Source organism: Procambarus clarkii, chromosome 49, assembly GCF_040958095.1.
Source record: "Procambarus clarkii isolate CNS0578487 chromosome 49, FALCON_Pclarkii_2.0, whole genome shotgun sequence".
In the NCBI taxonomy this organism is placed as follows: Eukaryota; Metazoa; Arthropoda; class Malacostraca; order Decapoda; family Cambaridae; genus Procambarus; species Procambarus clarkii.
In genome coordinates this window covers 5,821,261-5,842,821 of record NC_091198.1, presented here as the reverse complement: position 1 = coordinate 5,842,821, position 21,561 = coordinate 5,821,261, and the positions used below count along the sequence as shown (strand labels likewise).

General features: G+C 40.6%; 2 protein-coding genes and 1 long non-coding RNA gene across 8 annotated transcripts in view; 2 read left to right on the top strand and 1 right to left on the bottom strand.

Moving 5' to 3' along the window:
* The window catches only part of abs (ATP-dependent RNA helicase abstrakt), a 49,808-nt gene extending 43,063 nt beyond the window's left edge, over window positions 1-6,745 (top strand). Inside the window, exons 13-14 of one of the 2 annotated variants that reach the window (XR_006773417.2) lie at window positions 28-287; window positions 1,109-6,745. Coding sequence is in view for 1 of the 2 variants with exons in the window: in XM_045750373.2 (XP_045606329.1) it covers window positions 28-234 (207 nt within the window). In the remaining variant the exon portion in view is untranslated. Of the gene's footprint in view, window positions 1-27 lie in introns of both variants that reach the window. The other variant, XM_045750373.2, reaches the window with a different exon arrangement.
* A 1,574-nt stretch (window positions 6,746-8,319) lies between these two features.
* Window positions 8,320-11,887, top strand: LOC138351298 (uncharacterized). 2 transcript variants are annotated; one of them, XR_011222391.1, is made up of 4 exons: window positions 8,320-8,615; window positions 9,714-9,934; window positions 11,109-11,180; window positions 11,744-11,887. It is a non-coding gene; the product is annotated as an uncharacterized lncRNA (long non-coding RNA). The 2 variants fall into 2 exon arrangements; XR_011222390.1 differs by having other exon boundaries at window positions 8,322-8,615; window positions 11,109-11,184.
* LOC123763261 (ribosome biogenesis protein BMS1 homolog) overlaps window positions 11,713-21,561 on the bottom strand; it is a 113,125-nt gene continuing 103,276 nt past the window's right edge. Inside the window, exons 23-25 of one of the 4 annotated variants that reach the window (XM_069302934.1) lie at window positions 20,798-20,961; window positions 19,451-19,549; window positions 11,713-11,811 (exon numbers count right to left, since the gene is read on the bottom strand). The gene's annotated coding sequence lies outside the window, so the exon portion shown is untranslated. The remainder of the gene's footprint in view (window positions 11,812-19,450; window positions 19,550-20,797; window positions 20,962-21,561) is intronic. The other 3 variants (XM_069302935.1, XM_069302936.1, XM_045750372.2) reach the window with 3 other exon arrangements.

The window sequence follows — 21,561 nt, the reverse complement described above, 5'->3', positions numbered from 1 at the left end:
ACAGTAAGATGTATATTGTAATTTCAGGTTCCACCATTCTTGACAATGGCAGGAGGTGGAGAAGAAGACCTGGATACTCTTGAAGCAAATGGAGGAGATGAACGTGGATGTTCATACTGTGGTGGTCTTGGCCATCGCATTACATCCTGTCCTCGCTTGGAAGCCATGCAGAATAAGCAAGCGGCAGGAATTGGGCGTAAAGATTATCTAGCTGCAAATGCTGCCGACTATTAGTCAAGGATTCTGTCTGTTACATTTCATCTTGTTCGTGATGCAACACCTCTGACGTAAATAAGAGTAAAGTTGCAGATGTCATAAGTGATAGGATTAAAAAGAGTATATTCCATTTCCCCATAAAGATATCAAGAAATAACTGATAGCTGTTTTGATAGACATATTGCTTTTTCAAACTAAAATACTGTAAATTTACATGGATGCCTTTCATCTGCACCAGGTATGCTTTCCTGGAAAAAAAACTTGAAGATTGAAGTCGCACAGAAATGGTACTTCATGCGAGAAAAATAGGGGGTACATTCATGATACAGTACTTCCAAAAGTCAGCTTATTCCATTTCTCAGTAAAACAAATACCTGAACACTATTACTAAATACTTGTGCCACATTCCAGCAACAAATACAGTACAAAGACTTATGTGGTGCCATGGATCCTATGATGCAAGAAAATTGTGATGGGTTATGAGGTCAATGTTTGGTATTTGAGCATTGTTCACCCAAATAATTTTTACACGAACCCAATTCATTAACTTGCATATGGGTGAACTTGGACTAATGAATTTTAAATTTTGGTGCTAAAACAATTGTAGGCGAGAATTTAGTATGCCGGGGTTGATGCTGATTTACAAGATATCCTTGGATATATCTCATTCTTGGCAGTAATTTGGGTTCCCATTTGGGTTCATACACATTTCCCTCTTCCCCCAAAAAAGTGTAACTTGAGGGGGCTTAGGTATGACTACCTGGGGCCAGTGAGGGTTCCCTTGGCCTTCCCCTCTCTGGGTGTTGTATAACACCCAGTAAGTGGTATCCTATGGCTCCCAGACTTTTGAAATTAATGCTGTATGGACATTGAACTGATGTCTCTTACACAGGTTCATGGTGTTGGCGACCAAGTCCCCGAGTGATGGAAGATCGGAGTCCGTAGCCCTGGCTACATTGGGCCCAGACCAGACTCCTTTGTTGACTCTCCCAACTGGCCCTCTCTGCCCCCCTCCCACTTCCATGGCAGGGTTGAGCCCCAAGATCCCAGTGGGGACCACCTCGTCACCTAGATTGACCCTATCTCTTGTGATAACGGGGCCTTTTAACCCCCTCATGCTGGGGGAGCTTGGTCTTGAACTTCTCGCAGTCGAATGTGCATGATTTCACCAAACTCGTTTACATTCAAGGATTTGTTTGATCCTGCCAGGTGGTCTTACGTATTTTGATCTTTCTCACATTGATCATGCATGTCTTGATGATTTACACACCTATAAACACCTGGTTGATTCAGTTGATATTCATGTAACTTTTAACCTCACCCAGACTGACACACGTGTAGTTGCAGCCCCTTCTCAGGAGGCAGAAGACTTTTGGCATTGTTGACTTGCACTGGTAAGACGCCTGTTCGAGTCTCCAAAAATGCCCAGGTTTTGGCATTGGCACAATCATTCTCCCACATCATGTCGTAACTGGTGATAGAGCTAAAAGTCTGCCACAAAGATATTAAATATATTCTCCAGATTGATAAGTTTACTCGACCCCCTCGTGGTGGTAGTTGTCAGCCTTTTCGGTAGTCAAAATCACTTTTGATAGTAGGTCCCTTCTGTCTTCTGTTGTTCTTGCAGGTTTTTTAGATGCTCCAGTCAGGAATAAATCCCCTCTCCTCACTTATGTAATAGATGATGGAAATTTGGACCTGATTTTTTGCGATGCACTGGTGAGGTGTGTATGTGCTTCCCTGTGTGGAGTCCCAGACACCCAGCCTCCCTGCATCAATTGTGGTGATGCCCTCCTGACTTCTCCCACTTCACCCCGCTCTTCTTTCACTACAAATTTGAGGAAGCTATTCTTAAACATCATGACTTCTCATGTGTTGGAGCACACTTTTCCTTCCCACCCTTCTCTCCTTTTTCAATTCCACAATCATTTCCAGGCTTTAGACCCCCCAATACCTCCACCAGCTCCCCATCTTCCGCTCCTCTCCACTCTGACCCTGAGGATCTTTCACACGGTTCACCACCTAGTGTTTCCACCATTCCCTCCCAGTCTTCTGCTGCCATCTTTCCACCTCCCTCTTCTCTGTCCCATGGCCTTACCTTCCCACCCCTATCATTCTTCTTGGCCCTTTTCTCTGTCTTTTGGCCTAACCCTCCTGGCCAGTGTCCATCCTTTTCCCGGTTGTCTTCATGTTGTCTGCTCTCATTGTTCCTCTCTTGCTGAGACTGTGGAAGCTGGTACATGTTATTGTTGCTGGCACACCTGTATCTCAGTCAGAAGCATAAACCTGGTTCCTCCCCAGCACGCAAGAAGGCATCAATCCATCACCTGGTTTCTACCTCCGTCCCTGTCTGACTCCACGGAGTCGAATGATCCCCGCTATCCCATGGCCCTTGATTCTTCCTCTGACAATGTCTTTGATAAAGTGCACTCCACTGTTTCTGTCCTTTCCCCATTCTCTTGACTGTCAATCTCAGAGTCTTCAATCTCAATCTTCCCACCCCAGACTGTCAGATTTTGTCCCCTTCATCTGCCCAATTCAATCATCTTTGCTTAATTTACCTATGCGCCCCAACGCCCTGATTTCACTGAACCTGAGCCTTCTCTATTATCCTGTGTTCATCTTTGTATAAGTTTTTTCTTTTCTCCCCCATTATCTCTGTTTTTGACTGTATTCATTAACAGAATATTCATGGCTTTGTACTAACTTCCATGAACTCCAACTTCTGATCTCTCAGTTTATGCAGCTTTGTGTAGGTCTCCAGGAGCTGGTGCTTGGCACTCATGCAAACAATGGTCACAATAACATGTCTGAAGATATGATGACCAAACGACGCATCAGAAAGTGAAGAAAGATGACTTTTGGTCCTTTCTGGATCATTATCAAGCCATGTGAAAGAATGAATGAAGAGTACGATGAATGTAAGAACAAAAGGAAGGCAAATATAAAAAAGTTGGGTAGGAATAAGCAACAGGGGCAAAGCTTAAGCAAGATCATGTTTGTTAAGAGCATTTCATACTTTTGCATGCCCAGCGGGCGACCCGCCGCGCAACGCAAAGTAGGCCAAGCATTGGGTGTGAGTGCGCACACAACACTCAAATGTTTATACTCATTTTGGCTTTTTCACCTCAATTTATGTGCTATGTCATTCATTTTGGTAACAAATTTCTTCACAATATCACAGCGCACATTTTAAAATCAGTCCCATAATATTCGGACTATAAATGGAATTTTTACAAATTTATTAATTGATGTCGGCATTACCATCATCAGGGCCTCTGCATATTTCAGTTTTATGGTGTCGAGACCATCATCAGAATGCGAAAGTGTTAAATGTTCTAACCTAAACGCAGTGCATACTTAAATACTCTTAACCTAATTAACAAACGTGATCTGACTTGAGCTTTGCCCCTGTTGCTTATTCCTACCGTCTTTTCTTATTCTAACCTTCCTCCTATTCTTACCTTGCTTTTTCCTGCTCCCAAAACGTTATCGTTTCTTCACTTTCTGATGCGTCATTTGGTCATTGTATCTTCAGGCATGTTATTGTGACTCATCATCTGCATCAGTGCCAAGCATTGGCTCCTGGAGACCTACACAAAGTGGTGAAAACTGAGAGATCAGAAGTTGGAGTTCAAGGAAGTTAGCATAAAAGCCATGAATATTCCACTGAAGAATGGAGAGTCAAAATCAGAGATAATGGGGGAGGGGGGGGGAATACAGAAAAGAAAAAACTAATACAAAGATGAACACAGGATAATAAGGAGGCTCAGGTTCAGTGAAATCAGGGTGTGGATGCATAGGTGAATCAAGCAAAGACAATTGAGTTGGGCAGATGAAGGGGACAAAGGCAGACTGACAGTCTGGGGTGGGAAGAGGCCTCGGAGATGGACAGTCAAGGGAATGGGGAAGGACACACAGTGGAGTGCACTTATTCAAAGACAGCGTCAGATGGAGAATCAAGGGCCACGGGAATCTCCATTGCAGGGTCACTGAACTCTGCCACGGAAATGGCAGAGCCGGACAGACAGGGACAGAACCGGAGGTGGAAAGCGGGGAATGGACTAATGCCTTCTTACCAGCAGGGGAGGAAGAGGACCCAGGTTTATGCTTCTGACTATGGAGATACAAGCATGCCATGTACTGTGTGTCAGTCTCAGCAGGAAAGGAAGAATGAGAGCAGACAACACGAAGACAACCGAGAGGAGGATGGACATCAACCAGGAGGGTCAGTTGAGAAGGGGCCAAAAAGACAGGGAGGAGGGCTGAGAAGGAAAGGCCACAGGTGACAGAGAAGGAAGAGGTGGAGAGGTGATGCCAAACTGAATGGCAGCAGAAGGCTGGGAGGGGAAGGTGGAAACAGGCAGTGAACCATGTGGAAGGTCCTCTGGGTCAGAATGGAGAGGAGTGGAAAATGGGGAACTGGTGGAGGTATTTGAGGGTCCAAGACCTGAAAACAGTTGTGGAATTGAGAAAGGGGGTGTAGGGAAGAGGGAAAATAAAGTGGGGGTTCAAACACACGAGAGTAAGTCATGTCGGAGAGAAGAGTTAAGGTGTCAAACTTGGCGTCTTGCCTCAGGGTAAGAACTCCGATTATGATGTTTTAAATTGAGAATATCTATCTCAAATTTGTAGTGTATGCATGAGTGAGAGAAGGTAGGGTGAAAACAATTGTCACCGAAATGGATGCAGTGAGGCTGCAGAGAAGAACACTCTTAGAATGGCCTGGGACTCCACACAAGGCACAGGGGACACCTCACTAGTACATTACAAGAGACTCTGCCCAAATTTCCATCATCTGTTGTAGAGGTGAGGAGAGGGGATATATTCCTGAACAAAGAATCCGACAACTGCAAGAATAACAGACGACAAAGTCGTCAAACACTACCCAAAGAGGCTGATGACCACCCCCACGAGGGGGTCGAATAAACATATAAATCTGGGGCCGGATTAAGGAAGGTACTTACGAAGGTTTTTCCTCTTAGCTAAGAGCGTTTTCCGTCTTAGCGCCTTCGTGGCGGCTACGTCCGTATTCAATTAACTACCCTAAGTGGAAAAACCTTCGTAAGTTCATTCCGGGATTTAAGTGTGGTTTCGACCACTCGTAGCTTTACGTAAACTGGATATGTCATTTTTTGTCTACTACATAACACTGGGATCGATTTATGATATTGGAACATGACCAAAATATTATAGCTGGTGAATCTAGTGAAGAGGAATCCTTCGTGTTAGTTATATATGCATTCTCTGCTTGAAACTTGAAGTAAATATGTGTTTGATGATAGTAGAATTAGTTTTATAATAGCAAGATATTATACCAGTAGTTATTAAGTAAATAAACACTGGTGAACATGAAATATGAGAGAAGGTGATGAGCCCTGCCTGATGGGATCATTTACTATCACCAAATGCCCCTGTTCACCTAGTAGTAAGGGTGTACCTTAGCTATACATACCCATTTCTAATTTATTTAGTTTGGTTTTATTTTGAAATTAAATCTGGGTGAGACATAAAATAAAAATATGCTGCACAAATGATGTTAGGTAAGGAAAAGGGTAAAAATGTCAAAAACTTTATTCCTTGAATACTTAAAGCTATAATTATGACTATATAGATTATTAAAAAAGAGAGAGGGAAGTAGGGGTCCAAGACCTCTTCCTGTTATACAATTTGGGTGTGGAACAAGTAATTATCAAAAGAAGGCACCATGCCGGGAAGGCTATGTAGCAGTAAGGCAGTGAGGTGAGGCAGCTACTTATTTGAGAAATGCTTATTTTATTTACCTTATAAGCTGAGGCAACTTATTTTATTTGAGGAATACTCAGCTGGTTCCTCTACATTTAGCATGGAACAAATTTGTGTCCAAGACCTCTTCCTATTACTCAATTTGGCTGTGTGTAACCAAACTAGAAGTGCTCTACAAATCAAGGGACCCAGAATGTGGAATGACCTTCCGAATCATGTCAAAGGCTGTACCTCTCTCAACCAGTTTAAGAGTTAAACCAAGTACTGCCTAGTTAACTCCATGTAACCTAACTTACCTCCTAAATGTCAACCCATGTCTTGCTATTTTTTAAACAACGCTGTTCACCAACATGTGCAATTGCTGATTTATGCTATGTTAACCCCCTTTTTGTATTTTTTATTCCTTCTTTCAACACAATTTATACCTAATCCCGATTACTATTAAGTTTTAGTCTGTGTTTTTTTCCCCCCACACCTTGCCCGAAATGCTATGAGTATTAGTGGCTTTAGATATTGTATGTACTAGCTCTGCCTATAAATCCAACATTGTTTGTAAATCAACTGTATGTACTTTTCCTGAATAAAATGTATTTATTATTTATTTTTTAATCGGTAAGTATTAAAAGAAGGCACCAAGCTGGGAAGGCTATGTAGCACCATTGTGTGTAACAATAAACCAAATTTTTTTTAACAAATATTGCACCTGTATGGGAAAACAAATCCTGTCAGCTGTAAAAATATTGATGCAGTTATTTAAATGAAAAATATAATGAAATAAATATTACTGGTTTATTTTTATCCTATCTTTTTGTAATGTACAGTATATCCAAGGAAGTGAAAAATTGAGACATAATGCACAATTTAATGAATGATTAGCATGGATTAGCAGTTCAAAAGAAATATGACTTGTACTACATATCAACATGAGATCGTAATGATCCATGGTCAACATGATTTAATAAGGATAATACAGTACTGTATTTGTAATAATACAAACTATAATTTAAAATCTTTATTACTGATTTTTTTATTAAGAAGATTAGGTATACACAGCAATGTGCTGCTACCCTATTCTATATGGAATATTACACAGTGTAGATGATAAACTAGCTATAAGTTTATCTAATACTCCCATCTCACAGGATGGTTAGACATACTGTACATGGAATCAATTTAGAAAATACCAGCCTCAATACAAAAAACAAATCAACTCTGACTAAACAACTCTAAGCAATTTTCACAAGAGGTAAGCACTGAATCATGGAAACATTATATTATAATTACTCTTACCAGTTTCTACAAAACTCCTCTCAAACAATGTATTTTTAAACATGTTTAGGTATACACAGCAATGTGCTGCTTCCCTATTTTGTATAAAGGACCACACAGTGTAGATCAAAAACCAGCTACAAGCTCATCCAACATTATCACCTCACAGGATGGCCAGTCATACATGGAATTAGGAGAGAACAAAATACTTAATGCTGATCTATTAGCCTCCACTGGCAAAATCTGGGTGCAGCACAAGAATATCTTCCAATATTCCTGAGTGTATGAAGTAATTACAGAGCTCAAAATACCTCATACCATTTGGTAGGAAGTCACTGATAACAGGACAATCACAGATATAGTGTTGGAGAGTATGTTTTCTCAAGTAGGACTGAAAACAGATGTTTTTTTTCCACCAAGAGGGCTATAAACCCATGGAACTGCCTACCCGCTGAAGGCGTAAATGCCAAATTCCAGCTAAAAAATATCATTAAGACAATTGGCGGGCCCTTTAACAAGCCGCCGGCTTTCTGTCCTCTTCGAGGTCACTAGATAGTTAGTGGCCCTTGGGTAAATAGAGTAAATATATGCAATAATTGTCAGCGCATCTTCCGAGCAACAAGGACAGCTACACAGTATCTCTTAGAATTACGTAGGTAAACAACAAATGTAACATATTTGTTTACTACAATGTCGGTGCTGGCTGTAGAAGTTGAAAAAACATTGTTTTACTTCGAAATATACTAATTTTATAAGAAAATTCGACGTAAATAGGAGGCAGTAGAGCTCCTATAAGCCAGCGCTAAATCTTCAATATGAAGAATGTTGCTGCTCTCTGATTGGCCAAACGAAACACAGTAGTGACCTCTATCTGCACGCAGGTGAACCAACAATTTTCTTCCTAAGTATACCTTATTGAACCGCACCTAAGCATCTTCTTAGGGCGCACTTAGGAACCTTCGTAGCAAACCCACTTACGAAGAAATACACAGAGCTTCCTGAATCTAGGTCTGACGGTTGAGAGTCAGGACCAAAGAACCAAAGCTCAACCCCTGCAAGCACAAATTAGGTGAGTACAACTAGGTGAATACAGCTGAGGGGCGGGACCAAACAGCTGAAGCTCAATTCCCTACGCATAACTAGGCGAGTCCATAGGAATTACCGTTTGTCCTGGCGCCATCTATGTTTTGACAGCAGTACTACTAATGATCCCACGTTATGTGATGATCGCTATACGGGTGTTATGGTCAGTTGCTCTTCTATATATGTTTATGGACAACGTACTAGGTGATTTGAGGCAATTTGCGGCCAGAGTGAAATAGTATCTACGCGGTGAGTGATGGAGGAGGATATATACTGCTGTGTACTCGACCAGCGGGTGAGAGGTAAGTTATATCGAACAATTATGGGGAATAGATGGGTTATTTTAAGCGCAGAATGTCAGGTAACCGGTAACTACACAGATGGGGTAGTGTTTTTTTAAGTCTTTATTTACTAAAGTGGAACATTACATTATGCCTTTAGCTGAACAAGTCTACTGGTGGGGGAAGTAGACTGGTTTTATGAAAGTATTTTACCTAAATATTTGAATTTGGTTAACTAGTTCAGCCGTTACCAGGGAGGGTGTTCCTTTAATCTAATCTAAAAATTCTAGCCGGACAAAGTGATTAAATAAAGAAATTGAATAGAACGAAGTGGTTTGCCAGGGTGCTTAACATTTAGATTAGTTCACTTACTATGCAGCCCATGCTTAAAGAATGCAAGTTTATCATATTGAATTTACCGTAATTTTACTGCATTTAATATACCGTTTTTACCCTATTTAATTATGTCGGGTAAAGGTCGGTCGTGGAAAGTTCCTAAAATAGCAAGTTTTAAAGGAAACGTTTGAGTTTACCGCTTAAGTTAGTGACCAATTAGCTTAGTCTATTGTGAGGAAAGTTACTAGAATCTAACATTGCAAGTGCCATTTTTCAATTTTTTTTTTTTTTTTTTTTTTTTTTTTTTTTTTTTTTTTTTGAGAAACATGACTAGATACATGAATCGCATAGTTTTATTACTAAATGTTCATGGATTAGGTTGCATAGTTGAGGAAATGGTGATAAGGTTTGTGATTGTGTACCTTTACTTCAGCAGAGATTTTGATAAGGGCGCAAAATTGATAGGGGCTCGGATCATTGGGAATGCTGACTGAAGTTGATTAGGTCATGGCTATACCAAAGGAAATTAGTATAAATGGGGTTAAGTTGGGAGAAGTGTTGTAAGTAGTGCCTAAAAGCTCTCCTTGGACCTCGGTTATTCGCAAGATTATGGTTTAGACTGCAATAGTTGCAGAATTGGCAAATAAAAAATACCGATGCCCTATATAGTTTTGAAATGGTTAAGACTACCAGATGCAGTTTAATGCGGACAAATGTAAGGTTTGGGGGCTAGGTAAAGATGAGATAGATGGTGTAGATTAAGAGTATTAAATTTTTTTGCAGGTGGTAAATTGTCCCCGAGCTGGCACTGCTCTCCAGCCTGGGATGTTTATTGGGCAGTCTTCAACTGCCTCCCAACATGGTAGTGAGGTCCTGAGCTGACATGCAATGAGGAACGTGGAAAGCTTCCTGAATTGGCACATGGTATGCCTCCCTTTCAAACCAGCAGCTGGCACAAATGTTCCAGCTAACATCAGAATAGTGGATGAAGCCCACGCTAAAATGTAAGTGGTACAGTAAATGGACACCCCCCTCCCTTTTGACATAACCACCACACCACCCATTCTTCTAAAATAACATCCCATATGATAAACTTCTGCTTTTAATAAATATTTCTAACTTTAATATTAGTTGGCTTGCATGGTGTTAATTATTCCTTTGGCAGAACTATAGCTAAATTGTTCCCACAAAACACTTGATTTCAACAACAAACAACTTCATAGTGTGCCATTTAAAATGGTAACTGTTAAACTGGTGGTACAGGTATGAACAAAATAACATTGCTATGCAAATAACTTTTTAGTAATATTTACTGTTCACATGACAGGTTGTGGAAGGTCCTGGCAACAAAGAGCTGCAAGAAAATACTTGCAGATCTACAATAAGTAGTGTTGTGTACATTGGAATTAGAGGGTAGAAGTTGATTGCTAAAAACCTATTAAATATTAGGGTATGTAAGTCTAGGCTTAGGCTAGTGGGTACCATATCTGCAAGTTTAGTCCTTTCAGGAATGTATTGAATAGAATGGTATGTTGAAATTGTGAAAATTGTAATGTGGGGCATTAATCTTAAACAGCATAGTTGAGGGTGTTTTATTAATTTTAATGAAATATAAATCTTGTTTAGTTAACATTAAATGTGTTAAATAAGCTTTAATCTATAAATGTATAAGACTGTTAAGGGTAATCATGAGTCGGTTAATGGCAGGAAAAGTTTTGTTCTAAGTGATGGTATTTTTCCCTTGAAAGTAAAAAAAATATTCAATGTTTACTTTAGCTTGGTTTTAAATTTATAGTTTTCCAGAATGTGGTTTGGAAAGTCCAGAAGTCCCTCTGTCAGTTGAGTTGTAGTAAAGGTTAATCTGAATAGATTTGCATAAAAGTAAAAAAATAGTAATAACTTAAACAATATAGCATTGGCTAAAGATAAATGTAAATTGCCATTGAAGTGCAGTTGTGGATAGTTTCTCAAATGACATTTACTGAAACTTGGCAAATTGATGCCATATATTTATATTGCTAAATTAGATCTTTATTACTGCTACTAGATAGAATATGTAGGAAAGGTAAATTCCTTAAAGAAATTTTTTCCATCTGAATTTGTAAAGTACTGAATGCTAATTTGAAAAGTAAAGAAAGATTTGCTTTAAATCTGAAATTAATTTGAAATATTTTTCAGGTGAAAGTGATTATGATGCATGGACTGGCTTGGAGTGAGGCTCCTTTACTCTGCAAAAGGAAATCTATGAAAGTGGGTGAGTTTGAATTTGATGTTTTAGCTATATCAATGACCTAATCTTAATTCTCTTATCTAGTCCATTTATAGGTGTGTAACCATGTCCTACTGTTACAACTCACAGGGGATGATGCAGTTTGTACTGATCCTACCCCATTTCATAAAAGGGGACCAGGCAGTCTTGCAGATTTCCCTGGCTTGGTTTTTTCAGAGCTTTGCTCTACTACCCATCTAATAGATGGACTAGATTTGCATAGGTTTAGGGACCCTTAACAATGGTTACATTGTTAATTTTCACAGGGCTTGTTTGCTGAATGGGTGGATGCATCTAAAACTTTAGTGCCTGGCATGCATTGTACAGTGCCTTCAGTAAAGCATATGTACAATGTGTTGATGGCACTAAAGTGGTGGATGTATTTCACCCATTCAGGGACCAAGCTCTGCACTAAAATCATGAGGAAGGGATAGGCCTTGCTGAGCCTATCTTAAAAGATAGGCTGTTAGGATATTTTGGCCTTATTAGGCATTGGTGATAATAAAAGTAGTGTCCCTGTTTAATGTTTATTTTTCTTTTACAGGTGATTGTCTCTTGAGTTGTCTTGGCCTTTTGGATCTTCTGTTCATCTAGGAGCATCTGTCCCACAACCTGAAATGGTAATAAATATTAGATGTATGATAAATACTATATGTAAAACTTATTAAATAAAAAAATTTTAATGAAACTACTTTATATACCTTATCCTGAAATTATGCTGGAACTTGTTTACTACTACTATTGATACAATATTTAAACATCTGAAATTTTTTTACTTTGGAAATAAACTTGGTAAAATTTACACCTATTTGTAACTTGTTACATAGGTGCATGCAAAATGCATTGAAAAGATGTAAAAGTGGACTACCTATTCAATTTACATAAACTAACATATTGCAAATTAGTCTGAATTATTAAAGTGGAAGAAACTTTAGTCAATATTTTAGTTTTCATATTTGAAAGTAAATTTAAAGCTATGCAACACCTAAGCTTTGAACAAATTATGATTAAATTAACTAAAGATCATTGTTAAATTTACAAAACATTAGAAAAGTGACACTGAAGCATCTATACAACATGGTTTTCACAAAGTCCTTGGTAACTTACAAATCATTTAAGAGCTTTGATGAAATTTCTGCCAAACTTCAGATATTCTGAAATATTTTACCTAGATTAAAACCATCATTGTTTGAAAGGGCAAAACAGATTACTGTCAATTAGTTTGACCTAACATCTGCAAGGTCCTGAAGGAATGGATTTAAAAAAAAAAAAAAAAAACTGCTAAAAACAAACCCTGCCTAATGAATCTGCTCTTTTTTTAGAAATGGTAATTGCAACATTACCAAAGGCCATTGTTTTAATAGCCAAAGTACCAAATGAAAGACCAAGAAGCAACAAACGGGTACATGGTAGAAAGGACAAAAGAATGGTTACGAGGACCCCTTCATTTGTTAAAGAAATGACTGGGAAAAATGCTGTCATACCACAAGGGGTCTTAATCCTTGTCATATACATCACTGACATTAATCTAAATATTACCAACCACAAAAATTGCTGATAACATGTTAGAAAAAAAAATAAAGAATATAATGAGGCCTTAATGCAGATCTCTAACTCTACAAATAGTAACGAGACTGGCAATTTCTTAATATAAAACAGAAAAAAATCCAAGACCTTGCACGTGAGCCAGAACAATCCATATCACAACTACCACATTAAAATGAAACAACAATGAAGGTAAGGTAATTACCAAAAGAAGGCACCAAACCGGGAAGGCCATGTAGCACCATCAAAGTGCGAAATAATCAGAGGGCGCTAAATATCACCAAGAATGCCAATACGAGAACAAAAACGCATAAGGCGAACGATATCAAAAGTATCCGATTCATCTAGAATTCTATCGAGGGACAAAAGACTGCGAGGGACGGTCGGAAAGCAAGACACACGCTCGTCCTGGAAGTCAGGACATTCAACAAGGATATGCACAACTGTAAGAGGGACAACGCAATTCGGACAATAAGGAGCAGGGCGGCGCTCCATTAAGTGACCGTGGGTTAAGCGGGTATGACCAACCCACAGCCGTGCCAAAGCAGTGTCCCACCGCCGGTTACGGTGGCAGGAGGAAGGCCACGGGGACACACTAAGTTTGAGAGTACGCAGCTTGTTACCAACCACATAGGACCAACAACCCTGCCAACGGGAAAGAATGAATAACAGGATAAAAGTCGGAATAAGGAATACCTTTACGGGAGATGGGACAAGAACGGATAGCTTCCTTAGCGGCAGCATCCGCACGCTCATTGAAACACCAATATGGCTGGGAACCCAGCAAAACTCTACTGATTTAAATTTACTAGAAATAAGAAACAGCCAATGTTGAATCTCAATGACCACCGGATGGACAGGATTAAAGGACCCTAGAGCCATGAGGGCACTACGAGAATCAACTACAACCACAAAGGAAGAATGAGAAAGCAAGAGACGAAGAGCATAGAGAATAGCATAAAGTTCTGCCGTAAAGACGCTAGCCTCCGAAGGGAGGTGACACATGTAAGTACGGTCAGGAAAAACAACAGAGTAGCCCACACCATCCGCAGGCTTAGACCCATCAGGGAAGATGGAAATAGAGTGGGAGTGCGAAGAAAAGTGCTCAAGGAAGAGGCTTTTCAGAATTGTAGGAGGGGTAAAGGCTTTAGTAATACAAGTCAAGGACGTAGAAAACTTGGGAAGGGGGACTCTCCACGGAGGTAATGAAGGAACAATACGAGGAGAAACATTAGAAATATGAACAGAAAGAGAATCCTGTAAGCGAGATAACTGGACAGAAAGTGGGAGACAATGAAGAGGAACAGGAACCACAGGAGGAGGAAAAGTCAATGCACGACAGAGGCGAGAGGAAGGATGTTGGAAGGACCGCGCAAGATAGCGAAGACAGTAGCGATCACGGCAGTCCTGAAGAGAGAGAAAGCCAGTGTCAACATACAAACTAAGGGCGGGAGTCGAACAAAAGCCACCAGAGCCGAGACGCAACCCAGTATGGTGCAAAGCATCAAGATGGCGAAGAGTAGAAGGAGAAGCAGAAGAGTATGCAGGGCAACCATAATTGAGTTTAGACAGGACGAGAGAGGAGTGCAAATAGAGGAGCGTGCGCCTATCCGCTCCCCAAGAAGTATGGGACAAAACCTTAAGGAGGTTAAGGGCCTTAGAGCATTCAACTCGGAGGCAAGAGATATGGGCTGACCAAGACAAACGAGTGTCAAAGACTAACCCCAAAAGCTTCGCGGAATCCCTGTACACAATGAGATGACCATAAAGCAACAACAATGAAGTAAAGGTCCTTTCAGTAAGAATCTATCATTCACTGAAAGTTGCTGCAGTTAAAAATAAAAGAAAATACAAGTCCCTAGAAATAAACAAGCAACCTTTTTGACTAAGGAAAAGAAGGTAGTTATTCTACTGTATAAATCTAAGTATTCACTTAGATAACTGTATCCAAGCATAGAGGTTCCCCCCCCCATCCCTTTCAGAAAAACATCTACTTTCGAAAAAGTTTAACATTGGCCAACAAAAATGATTCCAGAACTAAATTGCCTAATACCAGGAACAAATGAGAGCCATGACAAACACTGCAACCCTCTCCTACCCCCAAGTCTTATGCTATTTGTGATCCAAGGTAATTTGAGATACTATACTGTACTTCCTACAGACGAGTCTAGTGAGAGGGTGATCTCCTGGCGATTAAATTGAAGCACGATACAGGTGTCAACGAACATCAGTCAGCCCACTTGTCAGCACAGTGGATAACTAATGACATCATAATCTGCAGTGTTGTATGCCTCCCTGTGGCCATTTAAATCAATAAAACACAGGGTTGTGGCAATGTTTACAGCATAAGGCAAGGTATAGAGGAATCCTGGAATGCCATGTAATGTGTAGTCCTTGAATGTGCTTTAGGCAACCAAATTGAATAACAACATTTCTGGTGTTCGGCTATATAATCCGAGTTTCTCATTCGGTATAATGTTTTAAACCTAAATAGGAATTCACTTTAAAGGTCAATTTATTTGGAAAGTGCTAACCAGATTCCAAATTACTGAGCTCTGAAAGTACTACAAGGCAAGTTTAACTGAATGAGTGTTTGCCTATCCATACCCCCATGAGGTATGTGACAACACTGAATAAAGAAAGGGTCTTTGAGCATTCACCGTGCAGGTATTTGACATGACCAATATAGCCAAGTGTTAAAGATCATTCTAAGCAGTTCTGCACAATCCATATACTATCAATTAATATAATTGTACAATGGTGCTTGGTGGATGATATTTCCTATTAAAACTCATTGGACAACTGTTTGTATTAGACATTTTAAACCTACAAATGGTAGCCCTAGATATCGCACTACAGTATTAATTACAAGATGAACAATGTAAAATCAATACCACAACAGCAAAGGATGACGGCTTTTCAACAACCGACAAACACACAGGTCTAACACCAGCCATCCCGAGAGAGGACGTCCCAAGCATGTACACCCCACAACTTTACATCACCTTTGCTACCTCACGCGAGCACGCAACAGCATGAGGATGCCATACTCCCAAACCAACTCCATGCACTTTGAGGCTTTAACAACTCAACATTTAAAAAGTTGATTTAAAAAATCAAACACCTGAATTTTTCCCTAATTAAATTTACTAGGGAAATGCACACCAAGCCATGAAACTTACAATGAAGATGAACAAACTACACACAACTGTCACCAAACTTCCACATACAGTACCACCCCCCCTCTCACTCCTGCCCTCCCTCCTTAGGTGCTCTGATTGGCTGAGCACCTGAGCCACCACCACTCACCTCTTGTTGTGAGAGCCTAAAGCATGTTTGGTTGCACTTTAAAAGTTCCCGAGTGTACTCGCCTAATTGTGAGTACCGCCTGCCCGGTTCACCATTTTGTTTTTCAATCTACCTCAATTTACCCCTTTACAGTCAAATATTATGCAAAATTCTGTTTAAGACTTGTCCCTTCTTAACTTAAATAACTGCTTTGGCCATCTGCAATCTTTCTAGGTGGGTAAAAATGACTCTTGAGGCCAGAAAGGACTTATCAGACGGCGATCATAACAATACGGTACACACAAAATCACAACCTGATATACACCAAGCAGAAAATCCACTGCAGCTGTGAGGCGACGTAAACCCTTGCCCAAGGCACTGGCAGCTGCATACTCTACCACAGTATATTACTGACTTTGTAAAAGTCTTACAACCGGATTTCCCCATAAATCACAGCAAGTTTTGAGGCCCCTCCTTGAGTCAACGTCTTACGTAAGACCTACAAGCACTCAGGTGAAGGCTGAAGCAGTTCAACACCATACGCCCCAACTTCAAATACACAGTTGAGAGGCGGGACCAAAACGTGATTTTCTGTGTGTGCCTGAAGTTGGGGCATACGGTCTTGCTTCACCCTTCACTTTACCCTTCACCGGCGTACTTCAGGGGTTTTATTTAATACTTGGACTGGCTTCAGTAGGGCCTCCAGACTTTCTGTGGCTTCACAAGTGTCACGTGAATCCCCTGCATAGCAGTGGAACTGCCTTTTCCCTTCACCTTCAATGCCTCTGCACTGGAAGTATACATCTACACCAGCCCAGAAGAGTCATCAGTCCTGCCACCTCTCCATACCCCCCAGGGCCTGGCACTGCCTGGTACGACTCAGAGGCAAGCCGGGCGCCACTGCTAACTGGCAGTTTGTCCCCACAAACAAGCAGTTAGCCGCCTTCAACTGACAGTGGTGCAGCTCAACACAAAGGCACCGCCAGCCACAACGAGCAGTTTGCTAGTTGACCAGATGTCCACCTCGTGTTGACACTGGATGAGTCATCACCGCCGGACTATATAAAGAGCGCTGCCTCCCTGGAGAGGCAATCTCTCCCTTAGTGCTCTAGGATCACCTTAGTGTCTCTAACCCGTCGTCCACTTCCAGCCAACATCATGTGACTGATGCCATGGGGGTATGGTAGCCGTCTTCAGAACACCAGTATATCTTCATACTTTTATTCATTGCTTATAGTTTATTTTTTGCATTTAAGGTCATACTAACTTGTTCACCTTTGCATTACATGATAGTCAAGTATTGTCATGTGATATTTTTGTTCATTACTATTTCAGTAAATTGTTTAATTATTTATTTGATAATTTTCATTTGTTTCCACCTGCAACTTACACACTGCAAGGCCAATAGCAGCATTTCTTTCATTTATGTGAGGGAGAGCCATACCATCTTGGTTCAGTATAGCTGTGATACCATAACCCGTCACACAAGATATCCAGTTGTAAGACTTTTACCATCAGTGGTGGTACAGTATGCAACTGGCAATGCCTTTGTTACAGGTTCGCTTCATCTCACAGACCCAGTGGATTTTCTCACACATTTGAATACATGAAACAACTTTATTTGATACATTCCAAACCAAAGTACTGTACAGTACAGTAATTATCAAACCATCAAATGTGTGGGATAATCATAGTGCGCTAAATATCACTAACATCGCCAATACAAGAACAAAAACGCATACGGCGAACAATATCAAAGGTATTGAATTTACCAAGAATTTTATCGAGGGACAATTGACAGTGAGGGATGGTCGGGAAGCAAGACACGTAAGTCCTGGAAGTCAGGACATGTAGAGACAACGGTTTGGACAATAAGAAGCAGGGCAGCGCTCCATTAAGTGCCCGTGAGTTAAACATGTATGACCAATATACAACCTCGCCAGAGCCATTTCCCACCACCGGTTACGGTGGTAGGAGGAAGGCCACGGGAACACACTACTCTTAAGAGCACGCAATTTGTTACCAGTAACAGAAGACCAACAACCCTGACAACGGGCAAGAATGGGGAAATGAATAACTGGGTAAAAGTCATAATAAGGAATACCTTTACGGGAGATGGGACAGGTGCGGATAGCTTCCTTAGCGGCAGTGTCCGCACGCTCATTTAAGAACACACTAATATGGGTGGGAATCCAGCGAAATTCCACTGTCTTAAATCTACTGGAGATAAGAAACAGCCAATGTTGAATTTCAACTACCAAAGGCTGGACTAGATTAAAGGATTCTAGAGCCATGAGGGCACTGCAAGTGTCAACTACAAACACAGAGGAGGATTGACAGCGAGAAAAGAGTTGATGAAGAGCATAGAGAATAGCATAAAGTTCTGCCATGAAGATGCTAGTCTCCGGAGGCAGGAGACACAAAGGTGCAGTCAGGAAAAACAACAGAGTAGCCTACACCGTCTGCAGACTTAAGACCCATTGGTGAAGACGGAAATAGAGTGGAAGTGTGAAGAAAAGTGTTCAAGGAAAAGGTGATTTAGAACTGTAGGAGGGGTAAAAGTTTTAGTCATGTGGGTCAAGGCTTACAGAATTTAGGAACGGGGACCCCTCCATAGCGGCAAAGACGGAATGACACGAGGGGAAATATTGGTAACACAAACTGAAAGAGCATTTTGTAAGAGAGACAACCGTACAGAAAGAGATAGGTGGTGAAGGGGAACAGGAACCACAGGATGGGTAAAGGTCAAGGCATGACATAAGCAAGAGTGAGGGTGCTGTAAGGACCGTGCAAGGTGGAGAAGACAGTAGCGATCATGGCGATCCTGTAGAAACAGGACGCCAGTTTCAACATACAGGCTTAGGGTAGGTGTCGAAGGAAAGGTACCAGAGCTGAGCCGTAACCAGTATGATGCAGTGTGTCCAGATGGTGAAGGGTAGAAGGAGAAGCAGACGAGTAAACAGGGCCATAATCGAGTTTAGACAGAACGAGAGAGGAATGTAAAGAGAGGAGCAGTGTCGATTAGCTCCCCAAGAAGTATGGGACATGACCTAAAGTTAGTTAAGGGCCTTAGAGCATTCAACTCGAACGTAAAAAATATGGGGCGACAAAGACAAACGAGTGTCAAAGATTAGCCCTAAAAGCTTTAGCAGATTCTTTGTACAAAAGGGGATGACCCCTGTTACCTAACAGTAAATAGGTATCTGGGAGTTAGCTGTTACAGGCTGCTTCCTAGGGGGGTGCGTGTGTGGGAGAAAAAAAAATTTAGTAGTTAACCACTGAACTGCTCTGTCTCCAAATAACACCCTGGTGCACAAGAAATAAATTCTTTCCAAAATTTTTTTTTCTCTTCTTATATTGTTAAAATGCAGAGTCTGATCACGGGGAAACTTAACAAAAAATATTGTATGTGACTTACTTTAGCTGCGATGGAGCTGGGAAGTTGAGCAAATTATGGGCGCTGAGCGTTGGAGCGATGGGGGTCTGTCGGCCCCGCCACCCCGTGCGACGGCAGTTGCTGCGAATAAAATGTTGCGCAATTATTTTGAAGTTTCTCATTCATTTCTTCTTTTTTTTTTGCTGTAATATTATTTAAAAGTGTGTAATTTGTGGAATTTATATAATTCAAAGTACAGTATAGAACATCGCTATGCTCAAAATTATGGGCCTCATATATGCGACATATTCTACAATCAAACAGTGTTTTTGCTGTTATTACACTATATACACACATTGTATATACCCATCTACGTATGTATTCACCATAACGATCCACTATGTTGGTATGGTGAGCCCAAAAAACATGAGTGAGCTGCCACACCCTGCCAGTCCTCCCTCCCTCCTCCAACACATTACTCGCCAACATTCCTCCTCCCAAAATACTGTCATTGTGTTTATTACACTATTTACACACGTTATGTATAAGTATGTACATGTTTTATTCATGTACATACGTACATACTTGCCATCTCCTCACCTCTCTCTCTTGCCTACTTAATGCTCTTGCTTCCCTCATCTCATCACAATCGACTTTATAATGGTCCAAGACGGATCAAAATGTCGTCTATTCAATTTCCAGTGTGTGGTTTGGTCAACAATGAAATCTTCATGCAAGATCTTATAAAGAAAACCCCTAGAACGAGTTTTGCAGATACGAAAGAGTTTAAGGTGAGTAGGGGATGGTTTGAGAAATTTTGAAAAAAGACGTGGTATTCATAGTGTTGTGAGACATGGTGAGGGTGCCAGCTCAGACAAAGTAGGGGCTGAAAGATTTGTTCGTGATTTTAAAGATTTTGTAGATACTGTATTGATGGATATATTCCACAACAAGTGTTTAATTGTGAGGAGACATGGCTATTCTGGAAAAAATTGCCGAAGAGGACATACATTACCCAAGAGGAGACGTCACTGCCCGGACACAAGCTAACTTGGGCTAACTTGTGTCAGGATAGGCTAACTCTTGTGCTGTGTGGCGATTTGAAAATTAAACCCTTGCTCGTGTATCATTCCGAAAATCCAAGAGTTTTAAAAAATATATAACGTGCAGAAAAACTGTGATGTAGAGTGGTTTGCCCTGCCATCAAAAAATATCTGCAAGAGAAAAGTTTGACACTAAAGGGCCTGCTTCTCGACAATGCTCCTGCTCATCCTCCAGACTTGGAGGATGCATTGTTGGGGCCACTTTTTTTTTTTAGGGATATTCCTGCATGGGCCCTAAGTTTCTGGCTAATGAACCAATGACATGAAGGAGGAGTTTTCAACCTACCTTGTGTTAGGTGTGCAGGGGTCAATAGGCTGAACATAATGTCAGGAGCAAAGGGGGGCGTTTGCCTCTTCAAACACAATTGTGACCATCTTCATCTCTTCGAACTATCCTAAATGATCTCTTCACCTGTCTGACCAAATTGGGTGTCCAGACCACCTTTGAATCTGAAATTGTAAAATTAATAGTGATTTCAGAATATTCAGTCCATTTATACTAACAAAATTATATACAGTATACTGTAATTGAAATTTTACAGAATGATAAAGGCAATTTAGTAACTTTGTTAAAATGCACATGGGGGAAATACATGAAAATAGGTTAATATGGTTTGTAAGGTTGATGGGAAATGTTTATTACTTTTATGATTTAAAAGATGTATAGCCCTAATACTCCATCCTGGGTGCATTCCACCAGGTAATGACCACAGCAAATGTTTTCCACGAGGCTCTATTGTCACACAAACTTTTCACATTTTCAAACTTGATTCATCTTTTTCCCCCTCGTTCCAGGGGTTTTCTTTAAAAGGTCTTCATGCAAATGCCTTGGTTTCTCACAAATGATGGCCTCTGAAATGCTATCACCTGCTAACTCTTTGTTGTGTATCCAAATTAATAAAAACTTTTCAACATCCTCAAGTGTTTGTGTTCTTTGTTTCGGGATTGTTGATATGCCTTTTGCCACTTTAATGCTCATAATGTCCTTTTTCTTAGCAAGTACAGTGCATATTGTTGACATAGATTTGTTGTACTGCCTAGCTAGTTCAA